The sequence below is a fragment of the Lagopus leucura genome, unplaced genomic scaffold (assembly GCF_019238085.1).
Source record: "Lagopus leucura isolate 7727_CA_CO unplaced genomic scaffold, USGS_WTPT01 Super-Scaffold_73, whole genome shotgun sequence".
NCBI lineage: Eukaryota > Metazoa > Chordata > Aves > Galliformes > Phasianidae > Lagopus > Lagopus leucura.
The window spans coordinates 100230374-100252512 of NW_024962252.1; the positions used below are offsets into that span (position 1 = coordinate 100230374).

The window sequence follows — 22139 nt, forward strand, 5'->3', positions numbered from 1 at the left end:
TGCTCTTTTTCTCTTGCTTTCAGTTGTGGGTTGGAGAGAGGATGCCCATAGCAACATCTACCGATCACGGACACAACCTCCAGACTGTGCAGCTACTGATAAAGAAAAATCAGGTAGGTGCTGTCAGGACTCCCTGCCTGTTACTTCTCCTTAGCACTGGCTAGATGAGCAAAGAAAGGCCTGGGGCAAAATTGTGGATGCTTCAGTGGTGGTGTGACTGTGGTGGGGAGTGGCATATTCCAGGATACTCTTGATGGCCAGAGACCCAGTTTAACCCCAGGACCTGAGGGTGTGTGTTTTGCTGCCCCTCTAGAGGTGAGACTTCTGACCAGCATTTCTTTTTTTGTTTGTCTGCGTTTCTCCTTTATAGACACTTCAGAAAGAAATCCAAGGGCATCAGCCTCGCATTGATGATATTTTTGAGAGGAGTCAAAACATCATCACAGACAGCAGCCCGAATGCCGAAGCAATTCAGCAGAGACTTGCAGACTTGAAGCAGCTGTGGAACCTCCTAATTGAGGAGACAGAGAAACGCCACAAGCGCCTGGAGGAGTCTCACCGGGCACAGCAGTACTACTTCGATGCTGCTGAGGCTGAGGCCTGGATGAGTGAGCAGGAGCTGTACATGATGTCAGAAGAGAAAGCCAAGGTGAGCGGCTCCGCTGTGACACTAGTTTGATTTTAATTGCCTGGCTGCAGGCGGGCAGGTGACATAATTTAATATGTCACTAATGTAACGGTAACAAAAACAAACCCATTTCCCTTCTGAAAGCTCCAGCGATCATCTCTTCTGTCGCTTCTGACATCTCAGATAGTGTGGATGATAGGCCTTGCTGCAGAGCCCGCGAAGCAGGCTCAGACTGTGCATGGCAACTGGGAGCTTTCCTTTACTGGAAAGTGAGATTTACCAGTACAGTCCAGTTAGATCAAGATTTCTATCAGTTCTGAGTCACTGGGAACAGCACGCTGCAGCTGTCTGTGAAGCTGGCTGGGTGGTCAGTCAGCTGCTGGCCTGTCCTTTCTCCCAGCATAGTGAAATCAAAACAGCATCAGACCACACCAGACTAGCTGAACTCCTATTTTCCAATAGTGTGGCAGGTACGTGAATGTGCTGTGTTCATTTATTTGATAAAATAAAACCCAGCTTAGTATTTGTATAACACATTTCCTTCTGTTAACAAAGATTTGTGTCCCTTTTTATGTTTAGGCAAGGCAAATGGAAAGGATTATTAATGTCAGTGGTTGATAACAAAGAATATTTTCCTGAAAAGGCTTATTGACAATATTAATTCACTTTGAGAGTTGTTTTTTATTTTTTCTTTTCCACACGTGACAAGTTTTTATAAGAATGCTCCCAAATGCTTTGGTGAAGAACCCTTTGGCATGAGCTCGTTAGGATTTCTTGTCTTAATCCAGGCTGTAGTTGGAAAGCCTGGTCAGCGAGGTACCTAAAACTGTTCCACTTTTCTGAGCTCTCCACTATCACTGATGCTGTGTAAACGCACAAAGAACTTCACAGAAGAAGAAATTGAATGTGCTCAATTTGCAGCTGATGTGGTTTTGTTCTGCATCCCAGAGGAGCTGTTGCAATTCACTCTTTTTTTCTCATTATTTTGCTTTCTGTGTCCACCATTTACTGAGAACTCAGTTGTGAATTTACAACCATCAGAGGTTTGGAGCAGTGCTTTATAAATCCTTGTGGCTGCTGCCCTTTGCTCGTACAACAAGACGAGCTTGCTATGCGGAGTCTTTCAGTGAGTGGGGAGAACAGACCTTCATTCTCTGTCACCATTTCAGGATGAACAGAGTGCAGTGTCCATGTTGAAGAAACACCAGATTTTGGAACAGGCTGTGGAAGACTATGCTGAGACTGTGCACCAGCTTTCAAAGACCAGCAGAACTTTGGTGGCAGATAATCATCCTGAAAGGTATTAAATGCTGTTTTTAATTGTATCGTGAGTTTGTTTAGTAGTTCAGTCACTTTGCTGGCTAATTCTGATGCACAAAGACCATAATAAAGAGACAGTAACTCTGGAGACTGTACAGGAAAAGCTGAGTTGAGTTTCACTCAGTTCAGGATGCATGTTGGACCAACCTGGTTTGTCCAGACACTGGATTTTAGGAGAATCAGCATGCTGAATGCACTTTTCTGTCCTGAACAGTGTGTCCAGCTGTTGACTTCTGGGTAGAACTGCACACATTCAATAAATGCCTGTTGTGCCTTTTATACAGGCTAATGGTGTCAGGTCTGCCAGCTCTGCTGAACTGAACGGAAGTACAGCAATCCTGAGAGACGAGGATCCGTCTTCACTCTTTCAGCCAGATTTATATCCAGATCATAGGGTGACAGCTATTTGTCCTTCTGTCTTAGGGGAGTGCTCCCCAAGCTGTACTTCTTCTCTTGAAGATTTCTGAAGAATCAGACTTGAGTCTCTGTTTTAAACATGGGCATTGTAACATCTGGGCTTTGGTTAATTTGTCTCAGCATTCATAAATGGTTTTCCCTGTGGGAGAATTCAAGAAGAGCAAGAGCTGTTTTGTTCTAAGAGCTGCAGCTAAGCAAACAGAATCCTCCTTTGTCTTTGACTATCAGGATGATTTGATGATGAGGCTGATTTGATGATGAGGCTGACATGTTTAACTGCCCTAGCTGTGCAGACAGGAAGATAGAACAACCTTAGCAAAAACACTCTCCACCCCTGGTAAAGGTTGTTATTTAGCTCAAAAGCACTCTCTTGTGGTCATCAGAATTTCCAATGAGAGTAGATTTCCTGTCTGGGCTGGTTGAGTACTGTAATAACCGAATCATCTTTATATGGAGGTGGGAAGGCAGAGCTATATGACTCACGAAAATAGGTGAAAAGATAAGGGATGTAGAGACATTAATTGCTTTTGGAAATGCTGAGCTTTAGGGAGTAAGAAAACCATCAGTGCTTCTGAACTTTGGAGCAGAGTTAAAATGAAAATGAAATGTTCCTTGACTCAGCAGCTCAAATCCTGCTTATTGTTATGGGAAAAAACTCCAGGGTAATCTGTGGTGAAACAAATGGACATCTTGGTTCCTAGCTTTACTCTCTTAGGCCAACAGACTTACATGTACATGGGGCAGAAAGAGTTCCAGCTAGTGCTATCAGCTGTTCCAGCAGAGGATCCATCCAGGGTGTCTGAGCCAAATTTCTGCGTACAGCAGGCACACTTTCTGGGTGTTAAACTCCCAAGAATGATTTTTTTGCTCATTTTATTTTTTTATTTTACTTGTTATTGGTAAGAGACAGTGAGGATTCAGTGTTCTTTGTTTTTTTTTCAGTGAGCGTATCAGCATGCGCCAGTCCAAAGTGGATAAGCTGTATGCAGGCCTGAAGGATCTCGCAGAAGAGAGAAGGGGCAAGCTGGATGAGAGACACAGGTTGTTCCAGCTGAACAGAGAGGTGGATGACCTGGAGCAGTGGATCGCTGAAAGGGAGGTGGTGGCAGGATCCCACGAGCTGGGACAGGATTACGAGCACGTAACGGTGAGTTCTTTGGATGTGGCTGCAGGTTTACCCTCCTTTTGCACGCAGCAAACGAGCAGACGGTCGATATAACGGGTTTGAATGGTTTGCTCCGATCGCTCTGTGATTGTGACCTTGCAGGAATGTGTTTCTGTGTGTTTCAGATGCTGCAGGAGCGATTCCGAGAGTTTGCCCGAGACACTGGAAACATCGGGCAGGAGCGCGTCGACACCGTGAACCACATGGCTGACGAGCTCATCAACTCTGGACACTCAGATGCTGCCACAATTGCAGAATGGAAGGATGGTCTCAATGAGGCCTGGGCTGATCTCCTGGAGCTCATTGACACGAGAACACAAATTCTGGCAGCCTCTTATGAACTGCACAAATTTTACCACGATGCCAAGGAAATCTTAGGACGCATTCAAGACAAACACAAGAAGCTGCCAGAAGAGCTTGGTAGAGACCAAAACACAGTGGAAACACTACAGAGAATGCACACAACGTTTGAGCACGACATCCAAGCGCTCGGCACACAGGTGTGTACCAAGTAATAAGTCTGTCTGTGGATATGGAAACTTGAGCTGCAGAGTGCTTCTACTGCATTTGGCCCCAGAGGCTGGCAGGCTGAGTGCTGGCAGATGCTTTCCAAGTGCATTCCTAGGGGAATTACTTCTTATGCATCATTTTCTTATCTGTTTTCCAACTTCTCTTTATTATGCTAGGTTAATTAGTTTCCCTAAAACAGAAATCCATGGATTTCTGGACAGATAGTTGCCTCTTGAACATTATTCCTCCTCCTGCCCTCGTTTGAAGGAGAAGCAGTCATAAAAGCTGAGAATTTAGAAGAGTGCTGCGATGTCACCTGCCAGTCTCAGCCTGCTGTGTGCATAGGAATAAAGTGTGGATGTAGAGGTGTGAGGATAACACACCTGAGCTCCTCAGAAGGCCTTTTTCTGATAAATAGTTACTCTCAAAGAAAAATCTTCATCTGACTTAGGATGTTGTCTCTTGAGGCAATTTCTGAAAGTCATTGAAGGGATGTTAACTCTCTCAAGAATTTTTAATATACAGGGGTAGCATGGAATACAGTTTTCAGGTTTCTCTGTTCTGAATGTTGATGTTGGATATTACTCATGTAAGTTGTGCTGGAGGCCACCTTAGGTTCACTTACTGCTTGTGCCATGTTCACCTTGGTGAACACGAGCCACAGCTGGCTGTATATGGAAGAAAGAAGGAAGGACATGTGGGGGGCAGAAGCAAATACAAAGAGATGGGTGAACTTTCAAAACAGAAAGCAAAGCACAACAACAAGAAACAGCACCACCGACAGAAAAAAAAGCCACCCTCTGCTGGGCACTTTTCCATTTTCTTTTCTGAGTGGCAGAGGAAGTCTGGATCCCTACAGAGAAGAGAGACTTGGTTATGAGTTTATGCTTTTGGACATGGATATTCTTTTTTCTGATGCTTCTTAATAGCATTCTGCAGAAGTGTCAAGTGCATAGTCCAAGCTGAGATTTTGAAAAGCAGCCAACCTTGATCTAATTCTTTATCTTCTGAAGCCCAGGTATGATAAATAGAAGAAGGCAGCTGTTCATCCAGCACATTCAGGATTCTACACCAAAAAAGACAGTGCTCAGCTGCCAGGATGAGAATTTTGGAAAGGAACCACATGTTCAAGAAATGGGGGAATTAAGACTGACTGCATTTATCCCAGTAGGAAGGAAAAGAGAGCTTTTATGGCTGAGCTGCCTGCCAGTTCTCTATTATGTTGCAATATGCATAGTTGTTTACACTAGTATAAAGGAGGTGTAGCAACCATTGGATTTTTCAAGTGTTTCACTTTCAGGAGCTGTAGATTTTATACATAAAATGAGAGACGTTCACAAAATACCAATCTTAGTCTCAAAAGGTAATTAGAATCAAGACCTAAATGAGGGAATATCTAATGGCAGTGCAGAGCTGTGGTGAGTCACTGTGGTGGTGGCATCATACGTGTGCCTCCAGCTAGTAATTTTGCATTCAAACTTTTTTAAAATAAAAAATTGATTAGAAAAGAGCCAATGGAGTTGGGAAAACGTGTGAAATGGTCAAGAAATAGCGACTGATGTCCCCAGAGTGTTTGAAAGGAAAAGAGTTTTCTCACAGCAGAAGGGTCTTTGCATTTCCAAACTTGCTGCTGTTTGAAGTCATTATCTACACTTTTGAAAAAGCTTCTCTGACGTCAGCTGGAGTTCTGTTTTGATCTGGGAGTTCCTGAGTGGTGTTCTGTCACTTGTGTGGGAGGAAGAAAACTTGATGAGGAATTTGTTCCCTTTTGCCCTAGAATTTAACAGTCACTTTATATTGGCACCCAGTTCTACACAAAGTTTAGGCAGTGGCAAATGTTTGTTATTCTGGGAGCTCGTTGACCCAACGGTCTTCTCCAGTAAACGTTCTTGTAGGGGTACACTGACTTAATGAGAAAATAAACCTTTCTGTATTGACAGACCAAATATATTGGCAAGGACTTCAGAAGGCAATTCAAATTATGAGTTAGCAGCTGAAACGCTCCCACAGACGTGACTCAAAAGTACCTGACACCTTTATCTCTTGTAAACACACACCAGGTAAGACAGCTCCAGGAGGATGCTGCACGCCTTCAGGCTGCCTATGCTGGAGACAAAGCTGATGACATCCAGAAGAGAGAAAACGAGGTCCTAGAGGCATGGAAGGCACTGCTGGATGCCTGTGAGGGCCGCAGGGTTCGGCTGGTGGACACAGGAGACAAATTCCGTTTCTTCAGCATGGTTCGGGATCTCATGCTTTGGATGGAAGATGTCATCAGGCAGATTGAAGCCCAGGAAAAGCCAAGGTAACGTGAAACATCTTGTGTGATAGCACACGAAAGAAAAGGCTGCAGGTCAGTTGTAACACTCGGTGTCACTGAGCCAGAAATTCCTGAGGCTGGCAAGATGTGGTGGTGTGCTGGCAGCTTGCTTTTGTGTACTGCTGCCAGCAGAGGCTGGGGGTGCTGAAGTAATTGCAATGGAAAGTCGTGTTCAAAGAGATTGTTAGCAGCCTTTCCTCGGGAACAGCAGCATTCTGGTGCCAATCAGATGTCCGATAAACAAATCCTGTTTTCTGGGCTACAGAGACAACGTATGAATTAAACTCTGTGCTGTGCCATTCTGGGTTAGATGATTTATTTGAAAATGTAACTACTTTTATGTCTGAAATGTGTGATTCTGAACCATGGGTTGACTATTCTAGGGATGTTTCATCTGTTGAACTACTAATGAACAATCACCAGGGTATCAAAGCAGAAATTGATGCCCGAAATGACAGCTTTACTACCTGTATCGAGCTCGGCAAATCTCTTCTGGCAAGAAAACACTATGCATCAGAGGAGGTATTGTGCTTACTGAATGTAACAACTGCAGTGCTGATGGCGTGTAGATTCTAGTTCAGCTAGAGAAACTGCCATTGTGTTATCTGTGGATTAATAATGCATGTTTATAACGTCATGCATTACTTCAGGGACCTTATCTGCACCGAACTGCTGATGTGAAATTAGCGTGTGATTTAATGCTGTGAATTCATGTTGGGAGGCAGGAATGACACCTAAATTTAAGGTGTCAGTGTCCATCCAGGAAACACAAAGAAGAAGCTGCTGCATTCAGGTCTGCAGAGCCGTCTTTGGGATGGTCATGCTTGGAAAGGTGTTTCCTTTGAGCAAGAGCAGAGATAACTCTGAGGGTGCCTGGATTTTGAAGGGGCCTGCTAGGGAAAGGAGTAGAAAATAGTTTATGGGGGGCAAGTCCAGGGAGTGTTATGAGCAAAATGTACCCAGCAGCCTAAGGCCTTGTTTTGTTTTCTGATCTGACTAAACCAAAGAATAGCAGTTAAACCTTGTTTCTTCCTGCCTTCCTTTGGCCAAAGGAGGGTAGCCACTGGTTGTAAGACACTGCCCATGCAGGAGGGTGATATTTTCTGTGTCTTCATTGTACGTAAGTGCTGCAGAGGAGCTGGGAGGTTTTGCCAGCCAGTCTTTGCCCTGAGAATAATATGGGGCTTATGCTGACACGTTGTTGTTAGCACAGGTAACGAGGCTTTAAATAGCAATCATGGGCAGCATGTATTGCATTTTTTCCTAGAAAAAAGTAGAAGATAAAGTACATTTGCACCATTTTTGTCTGTTCTGCTCTTTTAACCAAATAATCTTGATAACGTAGTTCTTAAGAAATACTGTATGCAGATGTGATATCTTAATAGAAACTTTATATTTATTTCTACTTCAAAAATAAGGAAAGCTGTTACATTCATACCAAGGCATTTCCTGGCAAACTAGTGCCATGTTTCCTTTCACTAAATGCCTGTGTCTTTTGCTTGTGGTAACAGCTTACATGCTGTGGTGGGGTGAATGTGATGCCTGATGCTTATGTAACAGTCCTGCATTCTCCTCTTAAATCCAGATCAAGGAAAAGCTACTGCAGCTGACAGAAAAAAGAAAAGAAATGATTGACAAGTGGGAAGACAGATGGGAGTGGCTGAGACTGAGTAAGGACGTCCTTGGATTTCTCTTGGCAGGGCCATATCTAACTCTTTCCTCTGTCTTTCTGAGCATTGAAAAAACCTATAGCTCCTTACCTTTTTTTATTGGCCTTGCTTGAAAGTGTGCTTGTACTGTATTAACTGTAGAATTCACATCTGTTAACTGTAAAATAATGGAGAGCTTGAAACAAAGAAACCTGCACTGAAGATGTTACTCTGTATGACTGAAGTTACAGCTGGGTGAAATAGCTCTAGCATGTTTTGCAGGTGCCATCTTCCAACTGTGTTTCTACAGAGGATGTGCTAACAAAAAATATGGGGAAGCAAAGTCTTGTTACCTTACACATGTAACATACTTGCATTATCTGACAGTTAATTGACAAAAGATGTACCTTCAAGCATTGCAGCATTTTCCAAGTTCTTCACCAGAAATAACACAGCTCAGAAACTCTGACAAGGTTTTCTGTAGCTCTTGTAGCAAACAGTTGCCGATTTGTGCCCTTCCAGCATCTCAAACTGTACAGTGCAGTGATCATTTGGTAGAGCTTTAGGCTGCTGTGTGTGCTTTCTTCATTCTTCCCAAGTCTCAGCAGGCTTAAGGAAAACAGTAGCATGAGGAACTGTCCCTAAGTGTTGGTGTTTGTATCATGTTCTTCATCAGAATTGTGTGATCTCGTTCACAAAAGCTGCTGAAGCTTGTTTTCAGCTGGAAGGAAACCTTTAACTACAGCACTGTAGACAAGTATGGAGTAGAGAAATACTGCTTGCTGAAGGGACTTGCAGCCTTCATTGTGTTTGGTAGGCAGGCCAGTCTGAGGAATAAACCAGCAGATAACAGAATTCCTGCTCTGAGTTTAGTTGGTTACAGCAGATTAGAACCGAATAGAAACACTGGAATTAGAAAGTGAAATAATCTGTAGAAGATATAAACTTCACTTTTGTGTTTCCTCAAAGCAAAGCCAACATGACAAATTTCTGTCTTTTAAATCATTACTTTCAGTGAACTTAGTTAAGGAAAACATTTGGCCAATGCTATTTTGAAGTAAATTCAGCTACTCTGAAGTAAACTCAGAAGATGCCTGCTAACTTCATGGTGCCATTTTCGACACTAACGGCACTGATGTGTGTACATTCTTCATTCAGTTTTGGAGGTGCACCAGTTTTCAAGGGACGCGAGCGTGGCTGAGGCCTGGCTGCTGGGCCAGGAGCCCTACCTGTCCAGTCGGGAAATAGGACAAAGTGTTGACGAAGTGGAAAAATTAATTAAGCGGCACGAAGCGTTTGAGAAATCTGCAGCTACTTGGGATGAGAGATTTGCAGCACTGGAAAGACTGACCACGGTGAGTGCTGGTGAAGCGTTCTACTTCTACGTATGTCAAGCAGATGAGGATGGCACTTGAGTATTTGGATAACTTGGGATGCTTTTATGTTTGCTTGTTTTGTGTTAATGAAATGAATTAGATAAGAAATCTGGACAAGTGCCAGGCAGCTGTGCCAGCACTCCGTTTGATGCTAAGGGTCTGATGCTGTGTGGCTTTATTGACAACTTTGGTGCGACAAACTTTGCATGATTAATAGTTTTAAAGACTCGAGCTTTCAAATTTAATTCCAATAAACTTTAATCTCAGGAGTTTCAGAAAAATGCAGAGATTATTCTTAATTTTTAGAAACGCACCTGAAAAATGGCTGATGTGCAGTGCTTTATGTTCAAAAATGTTTCATTTCTCAGTTGGAACTGCTGGAAGTTCGTCGACAACAAGAGGAAGAGGAGAGGAAGAGAAAGCCACCTACTCCAGAGCCAAGCCCAAAGGTTGCAGAAGATGGAGGCTCCCAGCAGCAATGGTAAGCCGTGATGCAGGAAGCTGATGTGCTTCATGCAGTTTCTTGCATTGGAATTCTCAGGGTGAGGATGAGCTGTAAAGGGGAAGTCTGGAGGTTGCCTGTTTTTGTGATGTAACTCTTTTTAGAAGACTTCATAGATGCAGTCGGGGGGACCACAACTTTCACAGGCGTCTGAATTCACTGCTAAGATGAATGTTCCAATTTTTCATCAGGAAGCAGTTACCACTGTTGATGCACACCTGGCCTATACAGCCTTTTTATACAGCCTCTGTGTTATGAATTAATATTTCTACACAATCTCGTATTTCTCTTTTAATGAGCATCAGTTACAGATAGATTTTAAGCCACGTCCGTGGAGCATTAACATTTATCATATTACTTGTGTGATAGGAGCAGACCTTGTGAAGTAACTATCACAAAAGCCTCCCTTGATCAAACTACTTTGGGTTTCTTTTACTCCGTTGGGCATTTTTTTTCTTTGCTTCCGCCACTGCAAGTGGAAATCTGTTCAAGGCTTTTACAATGCTGTCAACAAATGACTTGGCAGTTGTTAAGAACTTGCTTGCAGTTCTGAGACGTGCAAAATTCAGTATGAAAATGTTGTTCAGGAGAAAAATACGACTGACTTTCAAAAGCTTAATGAAATTTCTCCTTCCTCTTTCTCAACAGGGATGGGACAAAAGGAGAACAGGTTTCCCAAAATGGTTTGCCATCAGACCAGGAATCTCCACGGGTTAGTTACCGCTCCCAAACCTACCAAAACTACAAAAACTTTATTAGCAGACGGACAGCCAATGACCGATCGTGGTCTGGACTGTGACATACAATCATTTGCAGCAAAAGACACCTTTTTGTTCAGTATGGTCTACTGGTACTGGTTTAATCTTTTGGCTTCAGATTTCCCTGCTGCTTTTCTCTTCCTTCCCATCAGTTGACTTCTATTGAATTAGCAGATCCTTGGAGATACATTTGTTTCACTTTAATCCTTGTTTATTTGAATATCCCCACTGACACTCAGTTGCTTTAAGGTGACACATTTATTTCATGTTATTTACTGTGAGTTTTTCATGTTGTTAATAGTATTAAGATTTTCCAGCTAAACCATCCTTTTATGAGTAATTGAGATTTAATGAGATAACATCATAATGAAGAAGAGATCTAGAATCTGACAGGTATGACGCATCGAGTTATACTAACAGGTTTCAGCACGGCAACAGTATTAAATCAGCTGCATTAGCAAGCGAGTTATTCACAAGGCCAAAGACAGTACCTGCAAGTGAGCTCAGTAGTGAAGGCTAGGAGGGTGGGGGGTGTTGTGACTACCAACAAATTGAAAGCCTTAAGATTAGCTGTATAACATTCCATGTAGAATGGACTCATTGACTGCAGATAACAATAAACGTGAAATAAAACAATAAAAAATAGTTTCTAGATTTATCTTGGTATTTAGTCCTAATGAAGACTTGTGATCATACTGAATAGCTGCTTTGGGGCCCCATTTACTCTCAGTCCTGTCTAATTTATGCAACAGCAATTTTGTTTCCTGACCCTGGAGATAAAGGGGTATAAATGAGAGTAGGTTGTGGACCCTTAAAGAGGGGTTGCGATGCTTTTCTCTGAAAGTGAAATAAAGTACACTGGTCTAAGATTCCAGCTCTGTATTTTCTATAATGTGGGCTGAATTGTACATTCAGTCCTTTTTGACAGAGGGTATTCCAGTGGAGTCAAGATGCATCTTAAAGTAGAAATACCAGTAAATATGTGTATGTGTTTAAAGCAACAAAAGAGTAGCAAACTGGCTTTACCCCCCCATTACCTTCCTGCAAAGCCAACTTGTGCCTAGAATCATGGGAAACATCTCCCGTGTTGTCTGTCGTGTTTTTGAACCTCACTCTCTGAGGTCACACTGAGCAGAGGAAAGGCTGCTGGCAGGCTCAAGTCAGTGGCTACCAGAGCTCCTACCTGTAGTACAGGGGAAATATGGGTCCCAGTCTAGGACTGTGGGAAGAATGCCTTTCAGCTTAAGTTTGCCTTTCAAATCGTGCATCCCAGTGGCTTCTGAATCTGCACACTGTTAATGCTGTAGGATATTAAGCAGTTCTGCCTTTTTCTTCCTTTAGATAAAGTCTTTTAGTTCATCTTTAGTACTCAGGAGGAAGTGAGATAACTGTTGTACACTCCAGTGTTTATGAACTTGTAAGTAGTCGTGGCAGGGAACACGAGGTGGCCTGCAGGCACAGCCCAGATCGTCATCATCTTGTTGCTTATCATGGCCTTATCCACCACCCGTTCCTTTCATTTTTCATTTTATTCCCATGAAACATAATGCATTTCTGTGTTAATCTTTGCCATCCACACTTCAGTCTTACAGCAGAGCTTTTTCCATTGGATCTTGTTTGCAGTACATCAGATGTACACAGCCGTGTTCTTTCTGACCTGAGGCTCAAGACATGCTGCTGGTCAAATTGTAAACTTCTGGCTGATCAGTGCAGCTCAGTTATTCTGTGTTGGCTGAGATCGTAAAGAGGGAGGTGATGGAAAGGATGTGCTTCAGTGATTATACTTTTACTGTAACTTGTCTTTCCACTTCATGATGCATGTTTTTTTTTCTTTTGTCAGGATAACAAGATAGAGATTCTTAATGCTTTTAAAAATTCCATATGAAATGATGCAAATGATCTGGTGACTACCTACACCAGTGTTGGTTCTCTGTGCCTTTAGGACTGTGACAGCTGTAGAGCAGTTTAGCTGTAGCTTCAGACACCACAGCCTGAAAATACTTCAGGTCAATTCTGGATAAAAATTAGTATGTAAGAAGTAATTTATATGGATACATTGATAGATGGCAATTATACTTTTATGATTAGGGAAAATGAATTAAGTATCAGATAAGGTCATCATTTTAAGCGCTAGGTGTGCAAGATTTCACTGATTGATTGTCGTTCTGGCTTAGAGCATTAAAAGGATGGTGAGGCCAGAACAAGATACAAGCTGTCACTTATTTACATCTGAAAAGGCAAATATGTCTCTATTATTTAAGCTGTGGTGCAGAGGCTTAAGGTGATGAAGTGAATATAACGTTGCTTTAAGCACTATGAAAATCAAAGGGATGTCTCCAGTCATTGCCACCGGCTATTCTGTTGCATGAAATACAGCCCTGAGTTAAGAACACCTCAGGAGCAGCCCCTAGCCACTAAAGCACTTGCAACTAACCTCTCAGTCACAATTAAGACAACTGTTTCCATGTACGTGATGACTGCTTTGTTGTAACAGTACAGTTTGCTATTACTGTTTGTCTTCTGTTGCGTTGTCTGCATGCCCAGCGCATGTTTCCATTAAAGTTTGTCTAGCTCCCGTTTTCCTCTATTTTCATTACACATTCTTTGCAAACCTGTTTATGATTCAGATTTATTTTGCTTGTTTTCTGTTAATTGTAGATAACACATGGAAAGGAAATAAAACCCGAAAGAGCGTCAATAAAGCTTTTCATGGCCCTTTTACAATCAGTAGCATTTTAAGTAGATATTACAGGTCTGACTGTGTAATTAAAGTTGGCATTTGTCGCTTAAAACCATGGGGTTGCAGATTGCAGCACTGAATTACACGTTACTTCCCATAAAAACAACTTAAGTACCTTTTGCAGTGGCTGCTGTTCTGGAACTTGTCCTTTTTTATTTCAGATTAATTGTTAGGGATACCCAAAAGTGTCTAATAATTATTTTCACATCTTGTCTGTGTCAGTACAGAAATCTTTTAGCACTGGATTAGCTAACTGGTAGTTCTGGGTAGTTTGTCTGAGGTGGTGCTGAGTTCCTGTGTCTGTGCAGCAGGCAGACCATGTGAGTGTCCAGTAATTCTGTGTGGGCTTTGTGTATCTCAGACAGGGATCCTGCCAGTTTAGAAGAGTATCTCTGAAGGGCTTTCCTTTATCTTGAATGTGGAATGTTGGGCATTAGTGATCAGCAGTGGCGATGAATAATTAATTGAGCACTCACAGGTGAATCACTGGCTGCAAATGACACAACCTGTGTTGCAGCAGCAGTGCCAGCAGCGTTTGGATAAGCTTCAGTCTCATCAATCTGTTTATTCTCCCCCATCCCCTGCCCTCCTTTAATGCAAGATTTTTGATTTAAGATTTGGATAGAAATAGCCTGGTTTGATGGTTTTGACTTACCCTGATTTTGAAGAAACAGCATCACTGAATTTTACTCCATCTGGCTAACATGAGATAGATAGATCTTCAGTGCAGGGTAGATACTTCTTCTAATAAACTGAGCTGTAAGGCGGTGTTTCTTTAGGGACAGAGTAAAATAGATATGACTGCAGTGGAATGTGAGCTGTGATTCTTTCCCTGTTTCAGTGGTGTAGTGTCTGTACTCTGGAAATTTAGATTGCTTAAAGGCAGTTAACCAACCCTTCCCATATCCATAGCGAGTTGACACTTAGATCTTTCTAGGTCAATATGTGAGGTACAAAGGTGTGAGGTACAATAACGTATACTTGGCAGGTACAAGAAGTTCTAGCAAACAGTAGCAAAATTCAGTATGTTGCATAATTCGGCTGCTTTTGAATTGTCCGGGCTATGTGCAGAAGTGGGAATGTCTAATTATTGTGCCATTCACAAATACCTGCTTGTCTGCATAAAAACAGTCCAGAACGTTTGTAATCTACTAGAGCGTTAGCAGCACTAAGCTTTAGTAACTTGCTAATAATAATAATACACACTGGTTGTGTAACTCCTGAGCTGCTACCAATGGCTCTACGTGTCCAAGTAATGGTACAAGAAAACAAAAAAAAACAAAAAAACTGGGACCAAGCTGCATTTCAAAAGTGTATAGCCATTAGGATTCCAATTTAAATGATTTTGGGATGAATGGCTCCTGAAGACGTCGAAAGCTTGACCAGTCAGAGCTGCTGGAAACATGGCTGCTCTCTAGGCTATCTCGATCACAGTGCGACAGGCAACGCGATCAACAAAGCAAGTGATGGGCAAGGCCTTGGTTCTGTCTTTGTTTGGGGGTAAATAGCTGTGTGATGTTGTGTGACTGTGGTGGCTTTCAGTTCCTTTAACAAAAATCCAATCCTCCTAATAATGGAAGTCTGAAAAAGACTTCGATAAATGACGTCTGACCTCATTTCCCTTGTCTTTAAGATCGAATACCTTAACTGGGATGCTGGAGATGAAATGCATGGTGTAATCTCTCTAATTTCTGCATGTTTTGATTTTGTTGTGTCACTAGGGGAATGGGGAAAGTGGGAAAGGAGCTTTTACAGAAAGAAATTCCAAACATTTTTGTAAATGCTCCTGGGCAGTTTTGACATATTTTTCTGCTGACTCATAGCTAATACCTTTTATAGATCTTTTATGCCCCAGTAATGTCATAAACGTATTTAAGGTGGCTGATGTGTATAACTTCTACTGTTCCTCTTAGGTTTGCAGAAAGTGTGATTGTTACTGTTCCAAACATTTGAGTAAGCAGCAGAATTGAATGCTCTCCTTTTAGGAACAACAATACGTAAAATATTATGAATTGACTAGCAGAGCAAAGCACAGTAAAATTCACACTGAAGTTTAGCAGCTCTTATATTCCTGTTCCTCCACCTGTAAAATGGGTACTAATCCATTCATACCTTCTAATTTCCTTGGCCTCCTGTGTCTCCATGAGAAAGATCTCATTGGCCTGTGTCATTCTCTAGGCAAAGCTTATACACAGCCACATTGTGCAGGGAATCAGGTTAACTGCAGAATACTTCAGTGTTGTGAGGCATCTAGCTGAACACTTTGTTCACTGTCCCTAGGTGGCAGAAACTGCAGAAACAAACGAAATGGTTAATGGAGCTGCAGAACAGAGGACAAGTTCAAAAGAGTCCAGTCCTGTTCCTTCTCCAACGGCAGACCGCAAAGCCACGGCTGCCATTCAGGCTCAGACTGCTGCTACCCTACCAGCCAAAACACAGGAGATTCCTTCAGCTCAGATGGAGGGCTTCTTGCATCGTAAACATGAATGGGAGACACACAGCAAGAAAGCCTCAAGCAGGTAAGAGTACTTGATGTTCAATGAAGATCGCTGCTTAATAATGCAGATACTTGCATTCAAGCTCACTGTGATGTATGGTTCGAATTTTGGATGATCCTGGGTTGAGCCAAGAGCTTATGGGTCCCTTCCAACACTGGGCATTTTGTTATTACATAATAGTCAATGTTATCACTGCAGTTATTGTCTTCTCGCAGCTCCAAAAATATTTTAAAGCTCCTGTTCTAGAAATTGCATATGCATGATTGAATAATGTATTTCATGAGGTTGCAATCTAATCGTACGTGTTAGAAGATGCACTATTGGCTTATATTTGGAAGGTAGAAAATGGAGGCATGAAGATATCATGACTTTCCCACTTCATGTGATGAATTTGTGGCAGTAGTGGGATTTGATTCCAGTTCTCTCAAGTTGTGCGTTACTACAAGAAAAGAAAAACATGTAGGTGTAAGAACAGAAATGCCCGTATTATTCTGACATCTTCTGTTTGCACGTTAGCACTTTCCACCTACACTGTAATCTGTTCAGAAGAGAAGAACTAGTGAAATGATTTTGTGTGCCTTAGTTGATTCTGTGCCTAAGGACTCAGTTGTGCGGTCCTCAAATAAGCAGAATTTCTGAGCTTTCTGCCTGCAGTGGAAAATCACATGCTGGTTCGTTGTAACCTGAGAAAGCTCTTGAGAATAGTTGTGTGACTTGGCTGAAAAGGAAAGTGTTGACTATTGAGCTACACCAACACCTGAGGGACGTGGTCAGAGTCGAGGTGCTCAGCAGAGCTGAGTGCACATCATAAGACAAGGGATCTGCACTACAGGACTACAGTTTTTCTTCAGCTAGAGTTGCTTCACACCAGAGAACTAATTTGGGGTTGCAACAGCTGCTAATACTAACATTTAGGGACCCTTATTTCTACTAACCATTGGTTTTTGTAACTGCATTAGAGAATGAGGTAGATGATGTCACTAATCATTCCTGACAGTCAAGGACAGTCAAGTCCAACCCCTACAATTCTGTGATTCTGTGATTTCATATTTAATTTCATATTTAATAATGTGCTATCAGAGAGCTCTGGAAACCTTTCATTCCATTTGGCTCAAAGTCAGGACTTCTGTCTTGAAGTAGTGCTTGTATGAGAGAATTTTTGTCTGCATTTTGCAGGACATAGTATACTGTGCTTCTGTCCTCAGGTTGAACTGGTCTCCATTATCTTATAGCAATCATTGTGTTCAATTTCGCCAGTTTTTCAAGCAAGAGCATTAGATTTATAAGTATTTTTGTTGTTTTCTGTGTCTCGAAGGTCATGGCATAACGTGTACTGTGTCATAAACAACCAAGAGATGGGCTTCTACAAGGATTCAAAAGCTGCTGCTTCTGGCATTCCCTATCACAATGAGATCCCAGTCAGCTTGAAAGAAGCAGTCTGTGAAGTAGCGGTCGATTATAAAAAGAAGAAGCATGTGTTCAAGCTAAGGTAAACCTGCTGACGTTTCTTCACATGAGAAATAGCTGTGGTGGGTATGTTCACTCTGCAAATTCACAGGCAGGATCCAGCCCAAGAGCTGATGATGAGTATTAACTGCAGTATCTGCTTTTCTGAACAGGGTTCTTCCCAGCCCTGAAATCTGGTGTGTTTATCAAAGGTAGCAATCAGTATCAAAACAGTAATGGTACTTATTTATGAGATAAGACTAGATACATAAAGTTAAGAGTCTGCACTTAAAAACCCTGAGCTTTCCAACTGCTGCCTCTGGAACTGAATGAAAAGAGCTGAGTGTTCATGGTTCTGCTCTTCATAAAAATCTTCTGTTTAGTTTTTTTAGTATGGATTTAGGAGACTATTGAAGACATCCATCGATCACATTTTCAGGTTTTGAACGTGTTGCAGACAGTCACTTTTGAAGTATATGAAGTACTTGTTGTTCAAAGGATATAAAAACATGGCTTTCAGTTCCAAAACTGTGTTTTACTGAGTAATACTTCAGTGCCAACAGTTAAAAAATATTGTACTATTACACAGCTGCTAGAGGACTCTTTCAAAGGAGACTCACTTTATGAACTGACTGGATTGTGTAATCTAAGATAGGTTTTTTTCCAAGTCTACACTGATGCAAGAATCCTCTAAATATAATTCTTATTTAAGGAAACTTGCTGCTAACCTTTTTGAAGACAGGCCTGCAGCTCTGTGATTCATCCTGCACACTATTAAAACATCTCTGAATTGATAATGTAAGAATAAGGTGTTCCAGATACAAACCTAAGCAGAAAAATCAATTGCCCTTCTTTCACTGACACCTGTATCAGAACTGCTTCAGTATCATGTGGCATATTTCCTCAGAGTTCACCTGCTCATTGTGGCAAAGCTCCATCTCCAGGCTGAGAAGAGCATCTGGGAGGATTCTGCAAAGGCTGAGGCCTCTGTTATGCAGGTTCATGTGCAGGCAGTTCTCACAGAAAAGCCTCGTAGCGATCTGTGCAGAGTACAATGGAAATATTTTCCTTAATTTTTTACAGAAAGCCAGGCATAGTTGAGACCTGTGCTCTCTTTATCTTCAACAGTGTTATCTTTAACAGTGACGTAGATGATGGGATCGAGTGCACTCTCAAATTTGCACCAAGCTGAGTGGTGCAGCTGATACAACAAAAGGAAGTAGTGCTGATCAGAGGTACCTGGACTTGAAATGTGGGCCTGTGTGAACCTAATGAGGCAATCCCAGATATGAGTACAGACTGAGAGAAGAACTCCTTGAGAGCAGCCCTGTGGAAATGGGCTTGGGGGTCCTGATGGGTGAAAAGCTGGACCTGAGCCAGCAGTGTGTGCTTGCGGTCTAAAAGGCCAACAGTGTGCTGGGCTGCATGGACAGAAGGGTGGCAGCAGGGACAGGGAGGGGATGTCCCATTCTGCTCTGCCCTCGTGAGGCCCCACCTGCAGTGCTGTATCCAGGTCTGGGGCCCCCAGCTCAGGAAAGATGCGGACCTTTTGGAGCAGGTCCAGAGGAGGGCCAGAAAGATGCTCTGAGGGCTGGAGCACCTCTCCAGCAAAGACGGACTGAGGGAAGAGAAGGCTTCAGGGAGATCTCATTACAGCCTTCCAATATTGAAAGAGAGATGACAAGTAGGGGTGAAGTCTACTTCTTATGTGGGTAAATTGTGATAGGACATGGGGGAGTGATTTTAAGCTAAAGGAGGGATGACTTAGATCAGATGTCAGGAGGAAACTTTCCAATGAGAGAGTGGTGAGGTGGTGGCACAGGCTGCCCAGGGACGGTGGGATGGGGCATCCCTGGAGGTGTTCAAGTCCAGGTTGGATGGGGCCCTGAGCAGCCTTGTCTAGCATCTCATTTAGTGGATGGCAACACTGCCCATAACAGTGGGGTTGGAACTAAATGATCTTTGAGGTCCCTTTCAACCCAGGCCTTTTTAGGATTCTATGATAGTTACGTTCTTCCAAATGTCTTACTTCACCTTTATGTTGTTTTGCCATTTAATGCTTCTTTTTCTGGAGAAAGATCAGGTGCTGCTTCCACTGACCCTGTCACTTGTTCAGATGCTCGATCTGATGTAATTCAGTCTTTTTTTTTTAATTAATATATCTTCATACAAATGGTTAAATGTATCCCAGTTAAACTCTCTGAGTAAAATCAGCACAGTAATAAAACAGACAGAAGTGTCTGATCTTCATTGTGAGAAGATGCAATACTCGTGAGCCATGTACAGTGTGTATCTTGACTCATCATCACGGTCTGACAGCAGGGCAGCTGCAGAGTTTTGATGGGTTTCTACCAAAAAAATGTAAACTCTGGGTGTTGTTTGTGACTTTTGGCTTTTAAAATATCGAGTGAACTTTTGTACTGTCATTTGCAAGATAGATGAGATCTGCCTGAAAGAGCAAGTACTGAAATAAGCCATCAGCTGCCAAAGATCATGACCTGTGCAGTGCAGCGTGACATACTGCAACAATGACACTATCATAAGCATAGGGATCAGAATATAGTGTGTGTGGCTGGATCTGCACGGCAGTATGAGATACCAGAACATCAGTTGTTGGCATGTCTTTGTGCCTGTAGAGATGTTACGAGTTTCCTGTATGTCTCAGTCTGGTTATGTACTGTAGCTAAAAAAGCAGGAATTGAACCACTGTGACTGCTGCTAACCTTGATTTGTGATGGGTGTTTTCTCTACAGATTGACTGATGGCAATGAATACCTCTTCCAAGCCAAAGACGATGTAAGTTTGTTTTTCTCAGTCTATTACTGATGGGGATTCTGTGCTGTCGGACAAGGGGAAATAAAAATTAAAACAAAAAAAACTGCAAAGAGCTTAGGAGTGCACTGCAATTTTCTGGTCTCTGGTCATGTATGTATGTGTGCATAATGATTGAGGAGTCTCAGATGCAGATTGAAGTAGACAGCTCCTGCAGGAGCATAACCAGAGGAGTGCCAGATGATAGTTAGCACTGTGTTGGATTCCCCATTTCTATCCGTTCCCCATCTGCAATGCTGAATGCGAGAGGGAGCGTGGTGCATGGGTTGTAACAGCTTTCTACCTTTCGGGCTTCTTGAAGGAGGAGATGAACACGTGGATCCAGGCCATCACATCAGCTATCTCATCTGATAAAATCGAAGTGTCCCCGACCACTCAGAGCACTCCAGCCTCCAGCCGTGCCCAGACCCTGCCTGCCAGCGTCACAATAACCAGCGAGTCCAGTCCTGGCAAGAGAGAGAAAGACAAAGAGAAAGACAAAGAGAAAAGATTCAGCCTTTTTGGTAAAAAGAAGTGAACTCCATCTCCACACACTGCACTTCTCTGACCGTTCCAGTGGAATTCCAGCATGCGAGCTCAGAACCAATACGTTACTCTCTGTGCCTCATGTTCCTCAATGTGATTGACATTTTTTTATTTATAGAGCATTTTAAAATAAAAAGCCAACAAAAAGGAATCTAAAGTTACAAGTATGAGGTGCATTGGGCAGCTTCTGTAGGAGGGGGAGGACCAGCTTTGGGGGGGTTGTTTTTGTTTGTTGTTTTTTTTTTAAATGAAGTTAGTGTAGATTAGATCTTACTATTTAAACTGTTCCTCAATTTTGTGAGGCTGTCTTGGAAAATAACCCACTCCTAGTGCTATTGGTATGCAAGGCAGCGGTGCTTTCAATCTACTGTGCACATCAAAACCCAATGGACAAATTTTCAAACAATGTTCACTTCCATTTAAGGTTGTAATGCTGAGTCTTGACTAGTGGAGCCTCCCATTTCAATTCTAACATCTATTAAAATGATAGCGTATTATCTTTCCTGTAACAGAGTGCAGGTATGCATTAACTTACAGACAAACCATTCCTGTCCTGGCATTGGTTATTAACACAACCTGAAGCTTTTCTGCATCGAGTATGACAGATAAGAATGTTATCTGAGATGGATAAGCAGGCTGATACAGTTTTAAATAATCTGTAATTTCAAAAAAAGAAAACCTTTTTTTTTGCTGAAATACATTATATTGTATGTTTCAGATAATTCTAGTACAAAGTATAATAAGACTAGATGTATAATAAACCCTTTAAAATCATTGATAAGTGTAAAAGTGGAACTGAAGCATTTACTGGAAAAGTAATGTTACTCAAATGGTTACTTGCTTGTCAGCTGCAGCACTGCGTGTTATAATTTTGCTACATTACCTTGCTCTTTGATACATAGTGTGCATTTCTCTGTCACTGTAACTATTGTAATGAAAAATTTTCATCTTACTGCACAATCAAAAATTACATTTAATAGGAATGAACTTTCGATGACTGGGCCTGTAGTCAAGAGTAGTACTGGAACTGGTTTTCAGTTGTATCGAACTGTACCTCTAGACTTTTACCCTATCTGTTAAATATATGCTATGTCATTAAATGCTTTTAAAACTAAATATGCTGGTTAAGTTTCTTATTTCATTTCTGATAATGTTAAATCATAATTTTGAAAGGATCAAAAATAAAGTTATTTTAAAACGTCTTCTCTCCTGTGCACTGAAGCGAATGTCTTAAGTTGTAATTCCGTTTTTTTTGTGTGTGCAAAACTTCATACTGAAATAATTGTTACCTCTCTTCTCACTTTTCTTTATCTTCCCTTTCCCTTCACCTCCCACTTGCCCTCCCTCCCATCCTTCCCCTTGGATTGTGCCCCCAAACAAATAAAATAAAAATAAAAACAAAGAGGGAATCATTGTTTTGTGAAATAACTTCAGATGGAAAGCCAATGCAGCG

At 42.0% G+C, this 22139-nt stretch overlaps 1 protein-coding gene across 3 annotated transcripts in view; it reads left to right on the top strand.

Moving 5' to 3' along the window:
- Window positions 1-21888, top strand: part of SPTBN1 (spectrin beta, non-erythrocytic 1) — a 121791-nt gene extending 99903 nt beyond the window's left edge. For all 3 annotated transcript variants that reach the window (XM_042862233.1, XM_042862234.1, XM_042862235.1), the window contains 15 exons: window positions 24-113; window positions 371-649; window positions 1798-1928; window positions 3308-3512; window positions 3656-4030; window positions 6101-6345; window positions 6744-6882; window positions 7946-8030; window positions 9168-9364; window positions 9754-9866; window positions 10536-10599; window positions 15666-15904; window positions 17199-17372; window positions 20083-20125; window positions 20463-21888. In XM_042862233.1, coding sequence (XP_042718167.1) covers window positions 24-113; window positions 371-649; window positions 1798-1928; window positions 3308-3512; window positions 3656-4030; window positions 6101-6345; window positions 6744-6882; window positions 7946-8030; window positions 9168-9364; window positions 9754-9866; window positions 10536-10599; window positions 15666-15904; window positions 17199-17372; window positions 20083-20125; window positions 20463-20678 — 2595 coding nt within the window. In that variant the 3' untranslated portion in view covers window positions 20679-21888. The remainder of the gene's footprint in view (window positions 1-23; window positions 114-370; window positions 650-1797; window positions 1929-3307; window positions 3513-3655; window positions 4031-6100; window positions 6346-6743; window positions 6883-7945; window positions 8031-9167; window positions 9365-9753; window positions 9867-10535; window positions 10600-15665; window positions 15905-17198; window positions 17373-20082; window positions 20126-20462) is intronic.
- The last annotated feature ends 251 nt before the right edge of the window (window positions 21889-22139 follow it).